The 21228-nt window shown below is 41.1% G+C and overlaps 1 protein-coding gene across 1 annotated transcript; it reads right to left on the reverse strand.

Annotated features, from left to right (window-relative positions):
• Positions 1–11688: 11688 nt before the first annotated feature.
• vgll3 (vestigial-like family member 3) lies at positions 11689–14528 on the reverse strand. Its single transcript, XM_068572827.1, has 4 exons — positions 14213–14528; positions 13084–13435; positions 12390–12950; positions 11689–12267 (listed from the first exon to the last, which is right to left on the reverse strand). Exons 1-4 carry the CDS (start codon positions 14315–14317, stop codon positions 12227–12229), a joined length of 1059 nt encoding a protein of 352 aa, XP_068428928.1. The 5' UTR covers positions 14318–14528; the 3' UTR covers positions 11689–12226.
• Between the last annotated feature and the right edge of the window lie 6700 nt (positions 14529–21228).

A 21228-nucleotide genomic window follows, 5' to 3' on the forward strand; every position in this document is an offset into this window, starting at 1 on the left:
AACATAATAGTTGACATGGGGGGACTTAATTGATGGCACATGAGAGGAAACATGTATAGTTTAGGTTTGTACAATCAGTACCGTTTCTCTGATCACTGCTCAACATTAAGTTTTACGAATGTGCTTTAACAAGCGGCAGCCACAGTTGCCTACCAGCCCAAGTGGTCTGTGTGTCCCTGAAGTTGAGAAAGGCTGAATGGAAGGTTACTTGAGGAACTATCGCTCGTAGCTGAAGGCCTCTCTGAAACACATTCCAATCAAGTTGAACCAGAGATATCGGCATCCTAACACCCCCGTATCCAAGGAGTTGTGTTCATATTGGATGATTTCACACTTCACAATTTCAGGACATAGTGGTTCCCTTATGTATCGATGTGGAAAGTAGAAGTGTAGGGGTTTGAGTGGTGGATGGACACGTGGCTTCAAGACTTTAATGCAGATGACCAGTATTACAATTAACCTTCAACCTTTTTTTTAGGAATCTAAACCACTCTCTTCCTATGTCTTTTAGTTGCCTGCCTGCATGACCCTAACCAAAGCTTAATTACGATTATTTGAATAACCACAATCGTTCATTATTCTTAAGTCATGGTCATTCACAAATAGTATAGAAAGTGAGATTTTCTTTCTAAGTTGACGTTGACCACATAATGCTGGGTTTTGGAGATCGTTTAATGTTTCATTTTTTGACATTTTGTTTTGCGACAGGGTTGGTCTGACATATCGTGATAATTATTAGTATGTAAAATGGAGAAATGAGCAGCTTGGAGCAAGAAAGAAAGGCATATATGCATTTTGGAGTAGTCTAAATTCAAATGACTAATGCAAAAGGGGAACATAATACTTGCGTCATGCAGTTTCTTGGCCCTGGACTAATTTAGTATGAAGGTCTGCTTTTATGTCTATCCAATTTAAAGTTAGTGCTTATCTTGGACAGCTAGCTTTACAAATGTGTACATGTACTGTTGTGTTGCATTTTGTATGATAAGTGGTCAATGAAAAATTAAGAGACGGTAGCTGTTAAGTTAATAAAGCTAATAGTGTGGTTAAGTGGATGATTAGTTTGACAGTGGTTTAAAAAAAAGGAGATTTATGTGCCAAGATGTAATTTATTTTTTCTGGAAATGGTAGCAGTGACATAAATCATATCGGGTGCTCATTAAAGAAATAGCAAAACACAAATATGTGAGTAATGCACAATGCTTTTTTTTTTTTTACCTTAAGTTTATTTTGTCGTGTACAAACAAGTTATTATACGGCCAAAATCTAATCAAATCAAACAAATCAAATCAAATCGGCTCGCCAGCTACTTGAAATTGTATAAAACGTGGCAGCCAAAGTGGTCCATTTGGGTAGAAACATGTCACCCAACAGAGGGTCTATTCTCCTCCAGAGCACATTTGCATTTTCCTTGGTGTTAGCAACTCTGCTTCACAAACTCTTCCCCTCACTTACACATGCAGACACACACACTCACAGTGAGGGGCGTGCGTGGGCAGAGAGAGAGGAATCCCTGATAAGCCAGTAGCCTGGCGAAGGGCATAGAGAAAGGAATGGCAGCTATGTCGGGCATTCACAACACTGTGTGGTGTCACCAAACAAAGCCTTCCCTTCTCCCGCTTGTCAAAGACACCATTGTGGCGTGAGGAGAGGGCCTTTATATCACACACACATTCCATGCATGCTCCCCCCACCACACACACACACACACGCGCACACACACACACACACACACACACACACACACACACACACACACACACACACACACACACACACACACACACAACCTACCATGTAAACATTTTTACAGATAAAGATGCAAACACGTAGCATTTATATTCTGTGTGTTTTTCTTCCAATATTACCAATTCATACACAGTTCATGCTGGCACAAAGTCAAAGTGCATATGAACAGCGACAAACACAAATGGATGCAAACACACACACACACGCACACACACACACACACACACACACACACACACACACACACACACACACAAACACAAACACAAAGGCACATGTTGACAGGATGGAGACTTCCAGCGGAGAGGCGGGCATTCCCAGCGTGGAGCCCCAGTGAGAGTTACCTGTGAGGGGGTGGGAGCGAGGGGAAGCTTCCCCGCTCACTGGAAGTCTGGGAAGTTAATGACAGCTGACAAACTCACCGGGGGGTTGACAGCTAGAGTGTATGAGGGTTGTTCCTGTAAGAGAGAGGGAAGCTGCCTGTGTGTGTGAGAGTGAGAGAGCGAGCGAGCGAGAGAGAGAGAGAGAGAGAGAGAGTGTGAGAGTGAGAAAGAGAGAGAGAGAGAGAGGTAGCCTCTTCCTGTTGCTCTGACAAGGTCCTGACTGCTTCTGCCACCTTCACCTCAGCCACAAAGGACTCATGGGAAGGTGGACATGACAGGAGGGCGGGACTCACATATGTCTCGTGTCTGACTTTGCAGAGTGACTCTGCAAACACCTGTCAATCACTGTCGAGAGCTACAGTACAGCTGCAATGTGTGTGCTTGTTTGTGATTTAACAGTAGCAGAAAGATAAGAGGAAAGAAAAGTTTTTGTGTGTTTTAACATCCGGAAAAGAAGAGCTTTTGTGCTGATGTTGCAAAGCATTCAATTTATCGGATGCTGCTTATTTCCTCTCAGGTTTGTGCAACATTGAGAAGGCCGTACTGACATTATATCAGTAAGGTCGATTGGGTAATTGATCAGAATCAGAATCAGAAACGTTTTATTGCCACGTAAGTTATTACAAACAAGGAATGTGTCCTGGCGGAAGGATCAGGGCAAGCCATGTAGGAAGGTGGACAACACTAACTTTATCTCATTAAAAGACATGAGGAAACCAATTTGCCTGAACATAATTATGTTACCCACATTGCTTTATGTAGTTTGCCGATGGGTGGAGAAGGGTGGGTGGGCAGATGCTGACAGGTTGAGATTATTTGGGGCTGGCTCTCCTGTCAGCCTCGTTGAGAGCTTCCCAGCATGAGGGTAACCATCACAGAGGAAGCTCCCAACTTCACTTCCCCATGTTACAGTGACAGGGCCTGCCAGGACTCCGGGCCTGGACAAGAAGTCCTGCTGAGGGGCTTACTGGCTGCAGGGTGCCTGGTTAGATTGGTGGATAAAGACCCAGACAGTAGGGGCTGAGTACAAGCACAATAGAGGGACAGTAGAGGGACAGTAGGGGAGAAGGGAATTACCTGCCAATTAGGCAAAGTTAATGTGAAGAATGATGGATGTCAACCTGTCAGAACCCGGGAGGTGGGGGGATCAACTGGATAAGCACCATGTTATCCCTCAGATTACACTCTCTACGGACATGATCACACACACAAACACACACACGCATGCACGCACAGACACACTTTCAGTTTTTACGTCAATAAACAATGCAATTGCTCATCTAATTTACATTAGTAATTCTGTCCACATTAAATTATCCCTTTAATCTTGTAGTCCATAACTAGATAATCTTTTTAATTTAGGAATTTGACATTGAGCTACATTTTTATTTGGATTACATAAAGTTACTTGTAATTTGTATATATTATTGGTGAGTAATCACCCTTTAAATATATATTAATTAATGTAGATATACTAGAGATACAGGGTGGGACAGGTTAATCTTATTTTCTTGTGGGTCTCTTCAGAATAATCTTTGATATTATTCAAAAGCCATAATCACAACAGTAACCTCTTAAAAAAATATTCTTTCCAAAATAGTTGTGGAAATACAAAGAATATGCTCTTTTTCTCTGAGCAGATGGCTAAAGAAGATTATCATCAAATAGGAGGTCCTGAATTGATTGCCTTCAGTCCATTTTTTGCACTGAACATGAGGTACAAGGGAGTTGAAAAAGTTCCCATAGCTTGACATAAACAGGATATCTACAAAGGTACTGAAACTGCATAAAGATAGGTTAAGAAAACATAGATAACAAAAGACAAACAATTTTCAGATATGCAAGCTCAATAACAGCTTTCACATTTTAGCTGGTTCCTTTTTGTTCGCTAAAGTAAATAAAGACCAAAGTAATATTGCATTTGTTTTTTCGAATTTCATCAAATACCGCGATTTGGAATCCTTTGTCACAAGCATACTTGTTGTATTTTATGTGCTACATAAGATACAAATTATACACGTTGATGGAATGGGGACTTTTGGATGAAAGAAAAACTTTTGGCCTTCGTTTGCGCTAAATGTGTTGTCCCAGTGCTGTCCCGGGTATCCTCAGGGTGCTTACACAGGCCATGGACATGTAGATTTGGAAAATCCAATTTACCACGACTAGAAGATCTGATGTGTCTTTCTGTTATATTGACCCCCTTTTGGGTGTTTCTCTGCCTGTCACCTAATGCATGCTGGGATAGCCTCCAGTTCGCTGCAACCTGAAAGAAAATATAGATTGATGATTTTCCATTGGCTTCCAAAAAGGCTTGAATTTGATAAAGATGAATTTGATGATTTAATAAAGTGTTGATTTCAGTTGCGGGTTTATGGTTTAATAATAAACAAAGTAAACATATGAGGAAACATTGAGTCTTGATAATCTTGGAAAGTCCACTATGTTTTTAACATGGTAAAATATTTAATTTGAAAAAATGCAGACATCAGAATCCAAATAGTCAAGCTCTTGTTTACACAAAGACACACTGCTTCATATTATCCTGTAATGCTGCACAGCTTGTAGCTCCACATCTCCCTCAGGACAACATCCTTTAATTGTTTTAATCCTCAGTGGAAACTTGGTGTCAGTGACAGCTTTAAAGTGAAAAACTAAACAAAAAGCAATCTGGGTCAATGGTCCAGGAATGTCCCTCTGTGGCTCTGGTATGTGTGGTATGGTCATGATGGGCAGCATCGGACAGTAGCAGCAGGTAGGGCGAGGATGATTGACAAGCAGGTGCTGGAGCAAGGGGTTCCCCACTGCAGAGTAACTGTGTTTTCAGCTTCTTTTCAACTGATTTAGCTCAGAATAACCACAATATAAGGTAATTGTTGCCATTTTACAAATTCTAACAGTACTTTTAAGTACTGTCATCTCCACTGAACACAAGAAACATCTCTTTTTCCCTCAGATTCATTCATTTTGGAATAACATGTCTTACATGTATGTACATATGTCATTGTAGCAGCGTCACACTAATACAGTTAAATAAATCTAAAACCTCTTGATAAAACACCTAAAAACAGGAAACATGACAAGACAGGACAGTGATAAATAATTTTCTTTATGGACAATTAGCACTGATTCAACCCAAATAATAGACACGGCATAGGTCGAAGAGAGCGTGTGTGTTTGTGTGCGTGTGCGTGTGTGTGTGTTTGTGTGTGTGTGTGTGTGTGTGTGTGTGTGTGTGTGTGTGTGTGTGTGTGTGTGTGTGTGTGTGTGTGTGTGTGTGTGTGTGTGTGTGTGTGTGTGTGAGTGTGTGTGAGAGAGAGAGAGAGAATATAAGAAGGTGAGAGTGTCTGCTTGACAAATCCCATCATCTCAAGGTGCACTGCTTCACCCTGACCTCTGACCTCTCTATGGGTTGACGAGAGCGGCTCAAAAAAGAACCGCACAACCTGTACCAGTTTGTCATTTGTTGAGCTCATAATATATTTTGGGATGCCTCGGTTTTGAGGGTCAGCAAAACACTGAAAACTAGATAATGAAAGACACTAGGAAAAGTTTCTGTTCAGAACACATGGTCACACCCCATGGTCAGCTGATGGAGGCCTCCCCGACCAGAGTGAGTGACTTTTCATTCAGTTAATATTTGTTTTATGTGAGCAGATAACACCCATGTGTTGTGTTGTGGAACAATCTTCACCATACTTCATGGGATTGTTTTTTTTTTTTTTTAGAAAATATACTGCAACCTAGAAATTACACAACCTTGCCTTCCCAGAAAAACTGTTTCTGCTGCCAAACAAATAAGCTCAGATTTACTATTTCCAAATATACATTATATCTGAGACGGAGAGAGAGCTATGAAACACTGAACTGTCCCTTTAAGAAGCCACGATGTCGCCGATAAAGAATGTCATACAACCTCCAGAGGAATGTTTTGACATCCTATAAAGATTGAAATGTTGTTTCATTAGTTGTTGTCATGGCTTGGAGTGGGCTAACTTCTACAGTGAATAAAAAAAAGTCTATTAACTACATTCCAGAAATAGCGAACTGGTGTATAAAAAGCCGTAAAAGTTGAATCCCAGCTACTAGATGCAGGCAGAGCTGTGACGAAGCAGCCTACAGTGGAGAGTGAGCAGGGGAAACAGGTGTTGGTTGCTAAATGTGCTTTCAGCGAGCAGAGGAATGACAGCTATGTACTGGCCTCTGTGGTTACTGGCACATTACCCAGAGTGGAGCTGACAGAAAAACCTACTGCTGCTGCAGCTACTCCGGCCTTTATGAATGGAGTGCCTTTCCCTCTGATGGAAAGAACGGATTGGAGTTTAGTAAAATGGACTTGGCAAAAACCAAGAGCGAAGGAAAAGTATGAAGTTATTACAGTATGTGTGTATTCATCTTTATTTCCCCAATCCATCTAAGGGCCCAGTGCAATCTGACTCTGTGATATTTGGAGGCGGGCCTTGATGAAGCGAAAATCACAAAATCCATCGTCAGAAATCTGGTGAGAGGGAGGGGGCGCTGTGTGTGTGGGCAGGCCGAGGAATGTCGCTGGCCTGTGTTATGGGTGGATGTTCTTGCTGTACATTGTAAACAGGCGTAAATGTTGATCTTTTCCTGTAGTGTGAGTGTGTATTGAATTTTGATTTAACAGCCTGCCCTCAGCTGTTGGAGATCCAACAGACCTGATCCTTGCCACGCTCAGGATCATGGACCTGTGCAAGTCTTTCCTCCCTCATACCATATGAAACACCCTGGAGTGATACACGTGAAGCCACAGTCAGGGAACTGTTTAGTGTATTCCCAATTTCTGTGAGAGAACAGTGCAGTGCTGATGTCTCTCAAGTACTCAGATGCAGTTACCTATACTGCAGCAGCTGTGCACAGATCTAAGGGCAAAGAAGAAATAAAGGCAAGGAAGAAGAAAGTAAAGCAAAAGAAATGAGAGTGATAGTTCAATAAAAGCCCCAAAAAGTGATTCTAACCAATAGTTTTATATTCACAGTAGATCAAATAGTGTGTAATGTGAACGGGGTAGCTGCTCACTTGAAGGTTCTACACAGCATTTGTATGCATCTTTGAGAAAACTGTTTTGATTTTCTGGCCAGCAGCTCTACTGCTGTGCCTCAGTCTCACAGCTCTCAGGGGCAGCAGAGGAAAACACTACCAGATATGACCAGAATCCAAAGTTTGATGTGCAAAACTTCCTTCATTAGTGTAAGGATCAAACAAACATTCCACATTTTTGGACTTCCAAATCATGTTGTTGACTTTAGTGCACCCGTCGTCCACCGTATACTTCCAGTTGTACAGAAAAATAGTTTAATTCGAAAAACCTGGTGTATCTGTAATCCAATGGAGATAATTCAACAGCTTAAAGAAAAGCACCAATGCATGATTGTCTGTCAATCATTATCCGTCAAGACTTCTGGCCTCATTTGAGCCAACAATTTGTGAAGTTGTGGAAATGGCATTTGCAATGTGGTGGGGAACATAGCAAAGCCTTTAGCGGCTATAAAGAGACATCTATTCCTCTCAAGCGTCGAAAAGGAAATGGATCTTAAAGGACAGTGACTATTGGACATAAATTCATCAACAAAACCCCCCACTGCATTTACATTTTGCTGTACCTCCTGCAGCATTAGGTGCATAATTGGTTACAAAAGAGGAAATGTGATGTAATAATAACACTATTATAGTTGTAATTCTAATAATGCTGATGTTTGACTGGCATCTCCTCTCCCTGGGTGTTCCTAGTCATTTTGCAATGAGCAGTCAGGTATCATTTAACAAAGAAGACATTGCGAATCAAGCACAATCAGCAGGACAAGTGTTCTCCGACACTCCCAGCACGCTTCATTAGGCTGCCCTGTTGACACAAACAGTGGTGAAAGCTGAGCCTCTCACTAATGCCCTTAATACTCGCACGAGGAGGGCAAATTAGCTATAATTACCACAGTGATTTGTAGGCGTGAAGCTGGTTCTTGGAAGTGAGAAGAAGTCTGTTTGAAGGGAAAAGGGAAGAAAAGGGAGTGAGATTATGATCATGCTATATGTCTCTTAAACTCTCCTTAAATATTTTTTCTTCTTCTCCTCTCTCCTTTCAGTCCTGATCTCTGTTTTTATATAGTTTTGTGTTCAGACAGCTGGGGTTGTGTTGCTGATTGTGAGACTAATCATCCGCTCAATTACTCTGGAATGTGTAGCTGGGTCGTGTTATGACTGATCAGCTTTCCCTCTCTCTCCCACTCTTTCTTTTCATCTCTTTTTGTGGACGCCGACGCTACAATTTGCAACTCTCTGTCTGGCGTTCTGGCGCTGTTTCTTCAGCGTTCAGTTCAATTCAATTTAGTTTAGTTAACTTAAATGTAGTTCAGTTCAGTGGCTGGCTGGTCACAGAAGAACTGGCTATTCTCATTACCATTTATGGAAGGATCAGACATTTCTCAGTCATATTTCTCAGATTATTTTTTGCTCCTTTTTGAAGGTAACATTATGGCTCAATGTTTCCTCAAACAAAGGCTCATATGATATTTTAGGAAAAGTTATTTCTCATTTTTCTTGCGCTTCCCTACAAATGTCCAGCATGGGTTCTTTGCGCTAAACACATGCATATAGTTTTTTTTTTAAAGTTCTGTTTTCACAGGAAACATTTTTGTTGGTTAGGTTTTGGAACAGATCGGGTTTGGGTTGAAATAACGCCACATGTATGTTACAAATAAATTAATAAACCTCAGGTATTCAACTTTTGCTCTTGTGTCAGTAAATGAAGGTCTGGAAAACGCTTCTCTTACTTCCCCTCCTGCTTCCCTCGGCTCTTCTTTTCAATTACAAAATTACATGTTTGAAAAAAAAAAGAAAAGAACATTAAATAGATAACAACCTCGGTCCTCAGAGGACCCAGATCATGAACGGTTCATGTCCAGGTCAGGAGGAAATGTGAATTCCAAGAAAATAATAGAAGAAATAAAACTAAAATATAAAATCTCCTTACAATTCCTAAAATTAATGCCATTTTCTGTTACAGAAAAGAAGCAAATATTGGTTACAAAAGAGGCAATCATGGCAATGAGGAGATGAGGACCCAAAGCCCAGATTGGCCTTGGGCTCATCCTTTTTTTTCATTTGGTGTCTTTTGTGTGTGTGTGTGTGTGTGTGTGTGTGTGTGTGTGTGTGTGTGTGTGTGTGTGTGTGTGTGTGTGTGTGTGTGTGTGTGTGTGTGTGTGTGTGTGTGTGTGTGTGCATATAGGCATGTGTGTCTGGGCTTGTAATTGGGTTTATCTGTTGTTGCCAAGTGTAAGTTTGAGATTAAAAAAGATAAAAATCTATCCAATTGGAAAGATTTACCAGACCGTGGCTATAACAACACATTAAATGAGCATCGCTTTGATCACTGCCGTGTTTTATGAATTAGTGATGGAGATACACATGTATACTGCATGACAAAGTCAGCAATTATTGCTTTGAAAATCTTAAATATCAGCAAAAGCAACTGTGATTTAAACTTTAATTAAGAGCAAATGCTACACATGCAACATTTCCTAAATCACTGACTGCCCCGTTTTTTTAAAGCCTTTTTTTTATATAATTGAAATATGAATTCACTCTTATGTAGCTTCCAGCTCTATATTACTGTATCTGTTCTTCCTGCAGTGGAAGTGCCTGTGGTGATTTTGCCAGCCTTCCAGTGGGAGGCCTGTTCGTTAGCATATAAGAACACTACATGCTGATGTAGAAGCTATATGCTAATGCTAATAAGGAGCTCTGGTGGAGAGGAGAGCAAAGGGAAGGGTGTTCTTTGCAGAAACATCTTTTCTAAAATCTCTTGATTTTTGTTTTTGGCCTGATATTAAATACCCTGGTGAGTGATTTACAGAATTTCCTGCAGAAAATTAATCATATTACAAAATTATAAAGACATCCGCTTGCTGACACATTTTCTGTTTGAATGTGTAACATTTACATCTAAATTTAAGACTATTGTTTAACTTCTAAAAGGTACACAAACAGGGCAATGGCGGTATCGTCTCACATAAACTACACGAGAGATCCACTTACGACTGGAGGATTTTTAAGAAGAGGTGCAGAGACTTATATATATGTACATCAGACTCTTAGACCACTGATCAGGAAATACATAATTACATTTATTGATCAAACAAAACACTCAACTGCTTGATTGGATTGTCCTTTATTGTTAGAGTTCAGTAAAATTGTATAATCAACCCACTTCACTTCGTGGATGTGAAATGTTTTCATGAAAATTAACAATTATGATCAATTGTCAGTGTTGGAATAGCCTTTTCCACCCAGGTTTTTCATTGTAAAGAATGATGATTTGTTGATACTTTGGATGGAAATGCAGCTGCTGAGGTCCAGATATAAAACCCTGCTGTTTAGCAGAGAATGGACGACGTGGGAGAGGAGGGTGGAATGTTAGTGGGCTGCTGCTGATCCACCTGGTCAGACTGCTCACCACACACACACACACACACACACACACACACACACACACACACACACACACACACACACACACACACACACACACACACACACACGGTGGCCACAAAACAGCTGCTGATTATGTCAGGATGGGTCCAAACATTGCTGGTCCTGGCACTGGATCGAGCCTAAACTATGTATTTAAAGCATTTAATACCAGTGACATGATTTTTTTGAAATGTAAATATGCACGGGATCTCCGTTAACAGAAGACAACCAAACCAGCATTAGCTGTGGTGTCGTACCTGAAATCTGACTTTCTGCTTGTGTCTTTAAATGTCTCAGTAGTCTGCCACTGACAAACTTCCTGTCCAGACAGGAAATGCATTCCTTGGTGTGTGTTTTTCAGTCTGGGAGTGTGTCTTTGTGTTTTTACATGTGTGTTTGTGTGGAGACAGACAACAGACATGTCATGGTATCTTACAATAACTGCCTGTGGAATGCAACTCACTTCCCTCCAATACTCAGCTCCTGCTGGTTTAGCTGTGTTTCTACCTGAAACATTAAAGTTATTCAGTACTTCTTATTTTGAGCAAGCCCAGTTGGGTTGAGGAAACCGTGTTGAAAATAGAAAAAACACCAGTTATTGTTGGATATGTGCGCTGTAAAATAATTGTTAAAAGCCAACAACCTCCTAACAGGTTAATAAACTGCTTTTGCGGTTTTTGATTTTACAATGTGTAACCTTAAAATAAGAGACAGTAAAGTCTCAGCCCGTCTGGTTCGACATATTCCACTAGAGGTTACATTCCCCTTCTTGTTTAGGTGAATGGCAAAAGCACCACCCATTATTGTTTGTTAATATCTTTCCAAAGGAACATTTTTCCTAATTTGATGTCATGGAAAAGTTATGTGTGATGAGTTGCACAACACACAAATGTCTTTCGGGAACAGCAGTTGAATGAATTAAACACATTTTTGAGTGGTGTGCTCAAAACCTTTGTATTTACTTGGTTTTTCTTATACATGCTCTTTTAGTTTTTTTGGTTTAGTAAATGAATGCTTGAAAAATAACCTTCACGTGTAAATACAGTTCAACAATTTATTACTTAAACATAGAGTACCAATATTTACACTACACAATCCCTTAATGCAAAAAGTGAAGAAGCATTCAGGCAAGAATTTTTAGCAAAAGGTCATCCAGCAAACAACAACATAGCATGGCAAAACTGTACACACACAAACATGTACAGTAATCAACAACCATTTACTGTACAAAACAAAAATGTGGATCAAAATCAAGCTCTTGAAACAGAACCACTCGGTCTCACATTGCATAAAAGAGAAATGGAGTTTTATGCCATCAGAGAAGAGGCCTCTCATTCTTAAAGCTAGTAGTCCGTTTTATATCATTCTTCGTGACCCTTGACCTGCAGCCAAAGCAGGAGATCACTGTCATTTATGTCCAAAGCCTGAGTTCATCTCCATAATACGTTCTGTGGACAGTGCAAGACTCATAGTCGAAGCTACAGTAAGCCTTCTATCTACATTGTACATTACAGTGCTGGTTTTGCAGCCATACATTGATAAAGCCACATAGTAGGTCCTTTTTGGTGTCAATTGGTGCTCTTTTCTCATTGTCAGTACATCAGTTAGAACCACACTGACGCCTTTGCTTTGGTCTGATCAAGAGCTGCAGGAGAGAAAGACAGAAGGGGAATATTACTACTGTGCCAAGCGTCACTTACTAAGCAAGTTGGATGACGTGTGAAGTTTAACAAATGCTTGAAAGTGAATGTGTTGTTTTGTATCTACCTGAGTCATACACCTCCAAGGATCCATGCAGTGCAGAGGGAGTCCAGGTGGCAGAGGTGGCAGAGGTAGCCGTGATGGCGCTGTTGCTGCTGCTGGTGCTGCTGCTGGGGTCCATCTCCGTCTTCAAGCCCTCGCTGAGTGGGGAACTCCCTGAGCTGGCGGTGGGCTGGCTCTGGTTCCGGACACCGGGCAGCAGCAGAGGATTAAACCTGGGATCCAACGCTGAGCTGTGGGTTGGGTATGAATGGAGCATGGGGTGGTGGTGCCGGGTGTGGATGTGGGGGTGAGGATGGTAGACGTTGTGGACATTGGGGTAGCCACTTGAACTCGGGGGGTTCAGGCTGTAGGTCCAGCTGTCGTGGAGGGCAGCCGCAGGGGGGAGGCTGGCCTGGGAGAGCACGTGGTCGGCCCACAGAGCTCCATCGGGGTGGTTGAAGGAAACAGGGCTGGCAGAGAAGTCTGGGTGGACTGAGACAGACACAGATGGAAGGCAAGAACTGGCCTGGGATGGATAGGTGCTGTTCCACACTGAGCTGCTCTGACCCTCAGAAAGAGACCCATCTGAAACAATCACATCACAACGACTTTAGCACAATGAAGCGTAACCATCCCAGTGTTTTAATGAATATAATAATTAACTCAGGATACAGCTCAATCCACTTTGTATTGCAATATGCTGCGCCCACCCCCTCACCTTTCCAATGGCCAGTAGTGGCTGAGGCAGACGGCTGAGTCACTCTGATTGGTTTGGTCTCACTGTTAAAGGTGCTGGACTGACTCAGAGCCCGGGAGAAGTGCTCGTCGACCACGTCACTGATGTCGCCTTGGAAGTAGGTGAACAAAACACAGCGGGAGCTCAAGTACTCTGCCTCTGCTGGTTGAATACCATCCTTCAGGTCTGCATCGGATGTGGATCCATGGCCAGATTCAGTTTCCAGTGCTGCAGGATCCTGCCGGAGGCTTTGATCCCTGGACAGCATCCCTCTTCCTCCTCCTTGCTGCTGCTCCATACACTCCTGCATCTTATTGTAAACACTCAGCCTCCTCTGAAAGGAAGAGAAAGGGCCAGAATGATTTACAGATCAAGTCAGAATTAAACTAGATTTTAATAGCATCAGCACATAATTAACATTTCATTAGAGCCTACATCCTGTATAAGAGAAATACATTTCTATGATTTATTTTTTTTGATGAAGAATAAAGAGCCATCTTAACACTGGTTTCCACACAATACAATCATAAACTATTCCCAAGTATGTTAATCATGGGTTTGAGAGCTGTGTGAAAATGAGTTACTTTTTTCCCATACTGCATTCCAACTATTTGTAAAGCTCAGTGTGCCTCATCCACATTCCTGAGTGACTGACCGTCACTGACCGGCTGTCATTACATCACCATTTCACCGCAGGATTAATAGTTCCGTGTCATTACGCCTGACCTGAGGCGAATCAGGCCGGAATTTAATCATTCAACTCTGAAATTGAAGTCAAGAGTGTAAGAGAAGTAATAGAAGTTTGAGGCGGTGACCTGAAGAGAAGTCAGGTAATATAGTAAAACACTTTCTGGAGGAAAAACGTCAAAAAAATGACGAGTTTTTTTTTCCGTGTTTAGTCGACAAAATATTCCTTTAGGGGAGGTGACATTCCCCAACTTAAAGTCATGGTTGCCCTATAAACACACCCAAAGTTAACATATATTTTCTTCAGCCTATCTAAATAGTTGCCGTGAAAAGCCCATTATTATTATTTTTTTGTTTTTTGTTTTATTTAAAAAAGTAAGACTGTCACTCCATAGCTTCAAAAGTTGCGTGAAGGATAGCTCACCTGTTGTTGCTGGTGATGGTGGTTATAGTACGTCGCCTTGTATGCCGCTGCAGGGAGGTAGTGCGCTCCATAGCTTTGGTGGTACATCACATCCAGGCAACTCATAGCGACGGACCCGAGCGGTGAATGAGAAGAGAGGAGAGAGACGCGCACAACGCAGCCGAGGGCTCTTCACTCCTGAGACTTCAGACGGGCTGTATCCCCCGAGCTATCGGTGCCTCCATATATGCCTGAACGCATACAATGGCCATGTCGTCCAGTTTGCATACAGACAATGCGCGTCCCGCTGCGCGCTCCACCAGCACCACCCGGGGCCACAAATGGATCAAAACGAGATAAGACGCACGCACACTGTATTAAAAAAAAAAAAAAAAAAAAGAAGAAGAGAAAAAAAAGTTTTGAGGCCGCCTCTGATTGGGTGAGTTATCCCTTCCCTCCTTCTCTCGCTCTCTGTTTTGGAGGGGAGTTATATTTAGAGAGGGCTGGGGCCATTTACTCACGCCCACCGAGGAAGACTGCATGGCGCAGTTTAGCAAGGCATTGATACAGTCATGAGTACGCTGGTTAGATTCCCTCTAGAGACACTCATTCAAAACAGTTCGTATTTACACCGTGTCTTAGTTCAAGGGTGTTTGACCTCAGGACTGACGTCATGGTTTAGGGCTTTGTTTTTTTAAACCTATTTTTCTCGGTGTCCAAGAGACTGATGGGGACAACAATTTATGAAATTGGTAATTGTTGTGGTTGCATGTTGCAGACAGGCGGGCTGCCACTTTCGGACTCAGATTGTTAAGTGTCTGACTACATTATTGAAAAAAAGTTTTTTATTTCCCTTCCTGTTTATGTCATTTGAATTGTTGCCGGAAGACAACAATGGAAAGGAAGAAAGAAAGAAATCACTGGACACGTTAGAGTGAGTTGTGTTAGAGTCCAGAAAGCAGAGTTATCTAAAATATGTACATTGTCATGGCTAAATATTTAGATGATTTTGACAATGTGGATGCAACACCTTTGCACAACTTCAGAAAGACATTTCTCACAGCTGGACAGTACCAAACATACCATATATCTCTGTAGATATTATGATATTAATAACAATAATAATGTCAGACACCTATAATAACAGACAGACATCGAGGCAAACAAAAATGAAATCCAACCATTAACTGTACATCCATTAACCATTCAGCTTCCATGCCAGCATGATTATCACTGCCATGTACTGACTCTTCTTTAGCTTTCCCTCTTTGAATGAAGCTTCCTGACTGAGTGAGTTGAGCTGTTTGCTGCCACCTGTTGGTGAGACTAATGCCAGGACATGCCTGTCAGTTTGACCTCTTATGAGACCTGCTGTGAGCTACACATCCATCCACACTAAAGAAGTAAATGTCCTCAAGAAGACTATGCTGATCTTATACATAGTAGACTTTGAAATAAATACATAGGCTAAAGATGATCTCAAAGCATAGCATTAATACAAATCATGGACAGGCAATTTCAGAACGTGTCAATCATGTTCTCCCCGTGTGCACCGTTAAACCCCTACTCACCTCAGTGTTTAGCAAGAAACATGCACTTGTGCTATTTTGAACGTATAAGAGCTTTTCAAGGACAATAATCCTAACTATAATCCATGGTGCCCTGGTCTTCCTGGGAGTAAGGCTGTCCTGTGCGTTGACATCTCTTCACCCATGACCGTCAGCCCTGTTCTCAGTTTCTGAAGCGTTCCATCATTTCAGCATGTGGCGAGGAGCAATGCTGCAGTTTCCTGCAAGCTCCAGACCTTCAGCGCAGAGGTTTTTCCCTAAAAGCCTCAAGCAGCACTTAAGCACCAGCGCCACTTGCTCAACATATGGTTGGCGTTCCCGAGCAGCAGATGGTTTGGGCCCTCTGAGATCAAGATTCCACTGCCCAGTTTGGCTCGGGCACGTCTCTTTTCCTCTGGCCAGAGATCTTCAGTCAGATTCAAGAGTCGAGAGAGGAGAAACTTCACCAGATTACTCTAAGAAAAAGTGGTCAAAAAATATGCAGGGTGATTCCAGTAAACCGCAGCAACACTGACTCACATCTTAAGCCAAGGAATAACAGGTCATTAAAAAGGGCTGACATAAAGATATGCAGAATTTCAAAGCATGATTACACAGGACTTTTAAATAATTTAACACAAGAACCAATTCCATTTTACAGCACCCAATTTCACCAATAACAAATTACCGCACTCAAATTTGATTTTCACTCACCATTGTTTTTCAATTGAGACAGCTGGGTGCCGCAGAGGCAGCAGTGATTAGATTGATGACGCCTGGCTTCGCTGCTGCCATCGCCAATGCGAAATATGACCCGTGTAGGACCTGACCTTCTGTCTTACATTCAGTAAATTGTTAGACAACAGGGGCGACTGTGGCTCAGTGGTAAGAAGGGTTGTGTTTTAATCAAAGGATCGGTGGTTTGATCCCTGGCTCTACCAGTCCATGTGTCCTTGTGCAAGACACTTAACCCCAAATTGCTCCTGTGGCATGTGCCTACATTGTATGAATGTGTATATGAATGGTAGCTACTCCTGGTGGGCAGTTGGAACACCTCCCATCAGTGTTTGAATGATGAAAAGTAGTAAGGAAGTGAGTTGTTGGAAGATTAGAAAAGAGCAATACAGGTTCATAACACTGACCATGTGACTTTTGTCTCTACTGTCAGATACATTTGTAGCAGAGGTGTAAAATGAAATGTGTTTTCATAAAAGTCAATTGGGTTGTCGACGAACTGCTTCTGGTACTGTTGAAGCCCATGGACGTGTGTGCGCGCGTGCACAGTCACACACACACACACACACACACACCCACACACACACACACACCATGTAGTCACAGTAATTGGCCTCTCGGCTTGTCCCAATAGGAAAAGCACAGGTGTTACTAATAATGTTAACGAGGGCTCCGTTCACAAAGTGCCCTCATAAGGCACGAGTGAGCCAGCATGCACAATACCAGGATCCTGAAACTGAAGCAGGGAAGTGGAATTCAGCAGTCATTAATTATTTTATTTCCACCTGTGCTGTACTGTGACAAATCTAAACGTCTTCTGTGAAAAAAAAAAAAGACTTTTAGGTTACTGACTGTAATTAGTTCAATCCAGTTTTCCCAACATGTGTATGTGAGGTGCCCCTTTACTTTCAAATGGACAAAATGCGGACATTAAATACATGTTTGGTCCAGAGATCCATCGAAAATGTGCTTTTTTTTCCATTTACATAATGGCAAATAATGCAAAAAATATACATTTTTTTATGGAATTGCTTTGATGTCTGCATCAGAGATGCATTTTTCTCTCACTTTGCGGCCTATTTTTCTTTTCTTATTTGTCCCTTTCATCTGGTGAAATGCAAATGTTGAGCAAAAACAACAGGAAGATGTATTATTTACTTCCTCCATGCACCGCATGCTGGTTGCCAGGTGTCGCATGGGATGAGACCTCGGAGACATCTATGGCAAGTGGGTAACAAGTCTCACCATTTTCACTCATGTTTCATTCACCTTGATTTTACAATGTGTAAATTATTCAATCTCAAAGCTGATGATGCGATCAGACATAGAAAGTGGGAAAGCATTTTGAAAGACACACACTTCACTTATACAGGAATCACAAAACAAATATTTGGAGTTTTATTTATTTCAGAGGAGCTCAGCCTTGCCCATAATGAGAAATTTATGTGTAATATCGGCAAAATCTGTGTCGGGGTTGAAAGCTGAGTCAGTCATTTTATGGTCCTTTTAAAATGTTTTAATTGTCTAAAAAGATTGTATCCTCTAGGATTAAAATTGTATTTAAAGAATGGCAATCCTAACAGCCAATACGTTGTCAATTCACAGATCAACTCTACAATGAATAAGCAATTAAATGTCTATCTGAACAAAGTTGGAGACGGTTACTGGGTCAGATTTGAATAAACCATCAGCATTTTCCCCATAAATCATTCAAATCCTTTACTGCCACCTGCATGTCTTGACTGACAGATCGCTTTTCATGACAACGCCAGCAGACAAAGAGACTGATTATAAAATCAGCCAGAGATGGCAGAGTTAGTCCGCATCTCCATCTAGTGTCTTCACAGAGGGAATCTTTTCCCTCGCTGCCTTCGCCTGCTGTGGAAGTGGGGCAGTGGAACACTCAAAGTGATGCCTGGAGACAGTGCAGGAAGTATCAAACACACACATGTATAGCGGTGTCTCACACACACACACACACACACACACACACACACATGCATGCCCGCGCGATCATGCACACTTGATAGTGTGTATTACAACAGACAGATACACATGAGCTCTCTGACACAGACGCTGGACCTCAGGGGTTTTCCACCAAACATCTGGAGCAGCCTGTGCCTCTACTCCCCTGCTTCCTAATGAGGCACAGAGATGATTATTAGTGGATGTTTTAGAGGGGAAAACGGAGGGAGGAGAAGGGAAGGGACAGACATTAAAGTGGAGTTTTTAGAATTGTTTGCTTTTCCTGCTGGTTTAAACCCTTCAAAGAACGATGGGCACCTCCAGTGCTTTAGATCTAAAGAATGATTTCATACTAACTAAACTTCCACCACGTTAGATCACAGGCACATGAAAAAGCATTCCTCTCTAAGGCGGGAGGATGTTTTGGGGATGAATCCCAAGAAACTGAAAAAAAACCCCTCCAAAAAACAGGTCACAAGTGTTGTGTCCCAGATCTGAGTCTCAGACGTAAACGAAAGTTCGACCCTCCAAGTTGTGAGACATTGACGATGACAATTAAAAACATAAAATGCTATGCTTTTTGTCAAACTCATTTTCAGCAAAAAAAAAATGCAGCACCTTGCCATATTAAAATATTCACCTTTTTAACCCTTACAGTGCACTCCTGAAGAGGCAGGTGTGAGATAACGCTGAGTGCTGTAGATGAGGATACCTCACATTAAGCAGACTGCAGCATCATGAGTTTTATGGTGCGGTTGCTATCGTTCTTTTGCCCCCGGGAGGTTCTATAGAAATGCACACCTGCCTGAGCTGACTCGCAGGATGATCTGAAGATGATGATGATGATGATGATTATAACGAGGATGTTGATGACGATGATCAGGCTCATGGAGACAAATGAACACTGTCCATGCAGGCGATCAACGTAGCTGTCATTGAACTGCGAGGAATTTAATTATTGTAAAATTCTACAAAACAACACTAGTATTTGTTTTTTTTTTATGACAAATATGATACAATATGGACACCGTTTAAAATTATAAATCAGATTTTTTTCTATTTCATGGTTAAAAACCTCACATTCAGTCAAGGGAAACACATGTAACATGCTAATGGATATCTCATTGGTCAAACCATTCCATTATTTCACACATAATCATTTAGTATATGATATTTGCGTATACCTGTGGATAATTTTTAAGCAGATGCTAGTATAGTTTTGTGTGTGTGTGAGAGTTGGGGGAGGAATGCAAACTATTGAGTCTAATTAAAGAACCATTAGTGCATCTTCAAATACGTGATGCAATATTAGAGGATTTTAGTCTTATTCAGAAGAGAAACACAACTTGCTTTATATACAAACAGATTTGCCTCTGATTCAAGACTTGATGTGTTATGTAGTTTAAATGAGACATAACACAACATGGTGGGATCATTAGCACTGTAGCACCAATGTGTTTTCTAATGAGCAAAAGACAGTCATTTGTAAGCTAATGGAAAAGGAAATGTTAACTGAAGGAAAAAAACAGATTTTTTTTTGGTCAAACAAAAGCCTTTAAATTATCTCAGTGATCGCACATATTCCGTTTTAATTGCTCACACCATTATTGCATGTTTTCCAAATGGGAATGGTAGTTTTAATTGCAAAGACTAGACAAAGAGAAGTACTTGCTTTACAGCGAGCATGCGTGTGTGCCTGACTGTCTGTTAACAAAGTGACCAGCGGATATTGGCTTCTCTCAAGAGTCACCGTGCTGACCTTGCTTAAGAAGCAGATAATTACTTGTACTCTACTCTCCAGTTTTAACTCATATTCTGCTTGTATAAAGATAAAGAAAGCTGCACAGGCTGCCCAGCAGAAGTTAATGACATGATGGAGACTCAAAGACAGGGTCATGTTGATGGAGGGCAAATCCACTTGATAGATGTGTGTGCCCCTTTGGAGAGTTTAACTGGGTGGAATTTTCCTTTTTAAACAAACGCTGGACATCTATTTAAATGTTAAATCTGTAAATCCACAGCTAATTGGAAAAATAAAAAAAAACATATATATTGGACATTTGGCTTCATACTTTGGAAATGTGTGAAATTAAGCACACTACACCGGTTCCTTTCCATACTATTTTGCTCAATTAGTTTTTGGAACTACATTTTGATGTCTGGTTTAAACACTGACATGGGGACAAATGTAGATTTGATTCATATTATCTGTGACGGTAAGAAAATGCTCTCGAGGAGAGAAAAGACACAGCATGAATGAAACAACACAAAGGAATAAGTGAAGACACAGGAAGCTTTTTTTTTTTGCTGTTCTGGCAACTTGAGCGAAAATGTGGGACACAGACATTCTTATCCTTTATTTTGCTTTGGGGTCGCCTCTTTATGTAAAACTACCGATTTTGCTCCAATATAATGAATACTGCTTAAAAACATAATGTGCTGTTTCTTTTTTATAGGAGAAAAGAACAATTTTGAAAGCATAGTCCTATTCAAAAATGTAATCTTGTACAAATATCCTTTTCTGTCTTAGTCTTTTGTGTGTTTTCATTTTTCAATAACATGACGTATATTCACTCATATTTCAAAAGAATTAAGCCATTTATAAAAGGCCATACAAATTTGTGAAAAGGTGGGCTTTAATTTTGAAGCACCAAAGACTCTACATGAATTGACATTACAAGTTATATGTTTAACATGTGTCCTCTGAAGCATGTCCAGTGTGTTATTGACAAGAAAAAGAGGACCCTTCTTATTATAACATTTCATAATTTATTCCACAACACAACACCA

Source organism: Clinocottus analis, unplaced genomic scaffold (assembly GCF_023055335.1).
Source record: "Clinocottus analis isolate CAN_PGR_092001 unplaced genomic scaffold, fCliAna1.0.p SCAF_12, whole genome shotgun sequence".
Taxonomy (NCBI): domain Eukaryota; kingdom Metazoa; phylum Chordata; class Actinopteri; order Perciformes; family Cottidae; genus Clinocottus; species Clinocottus analis.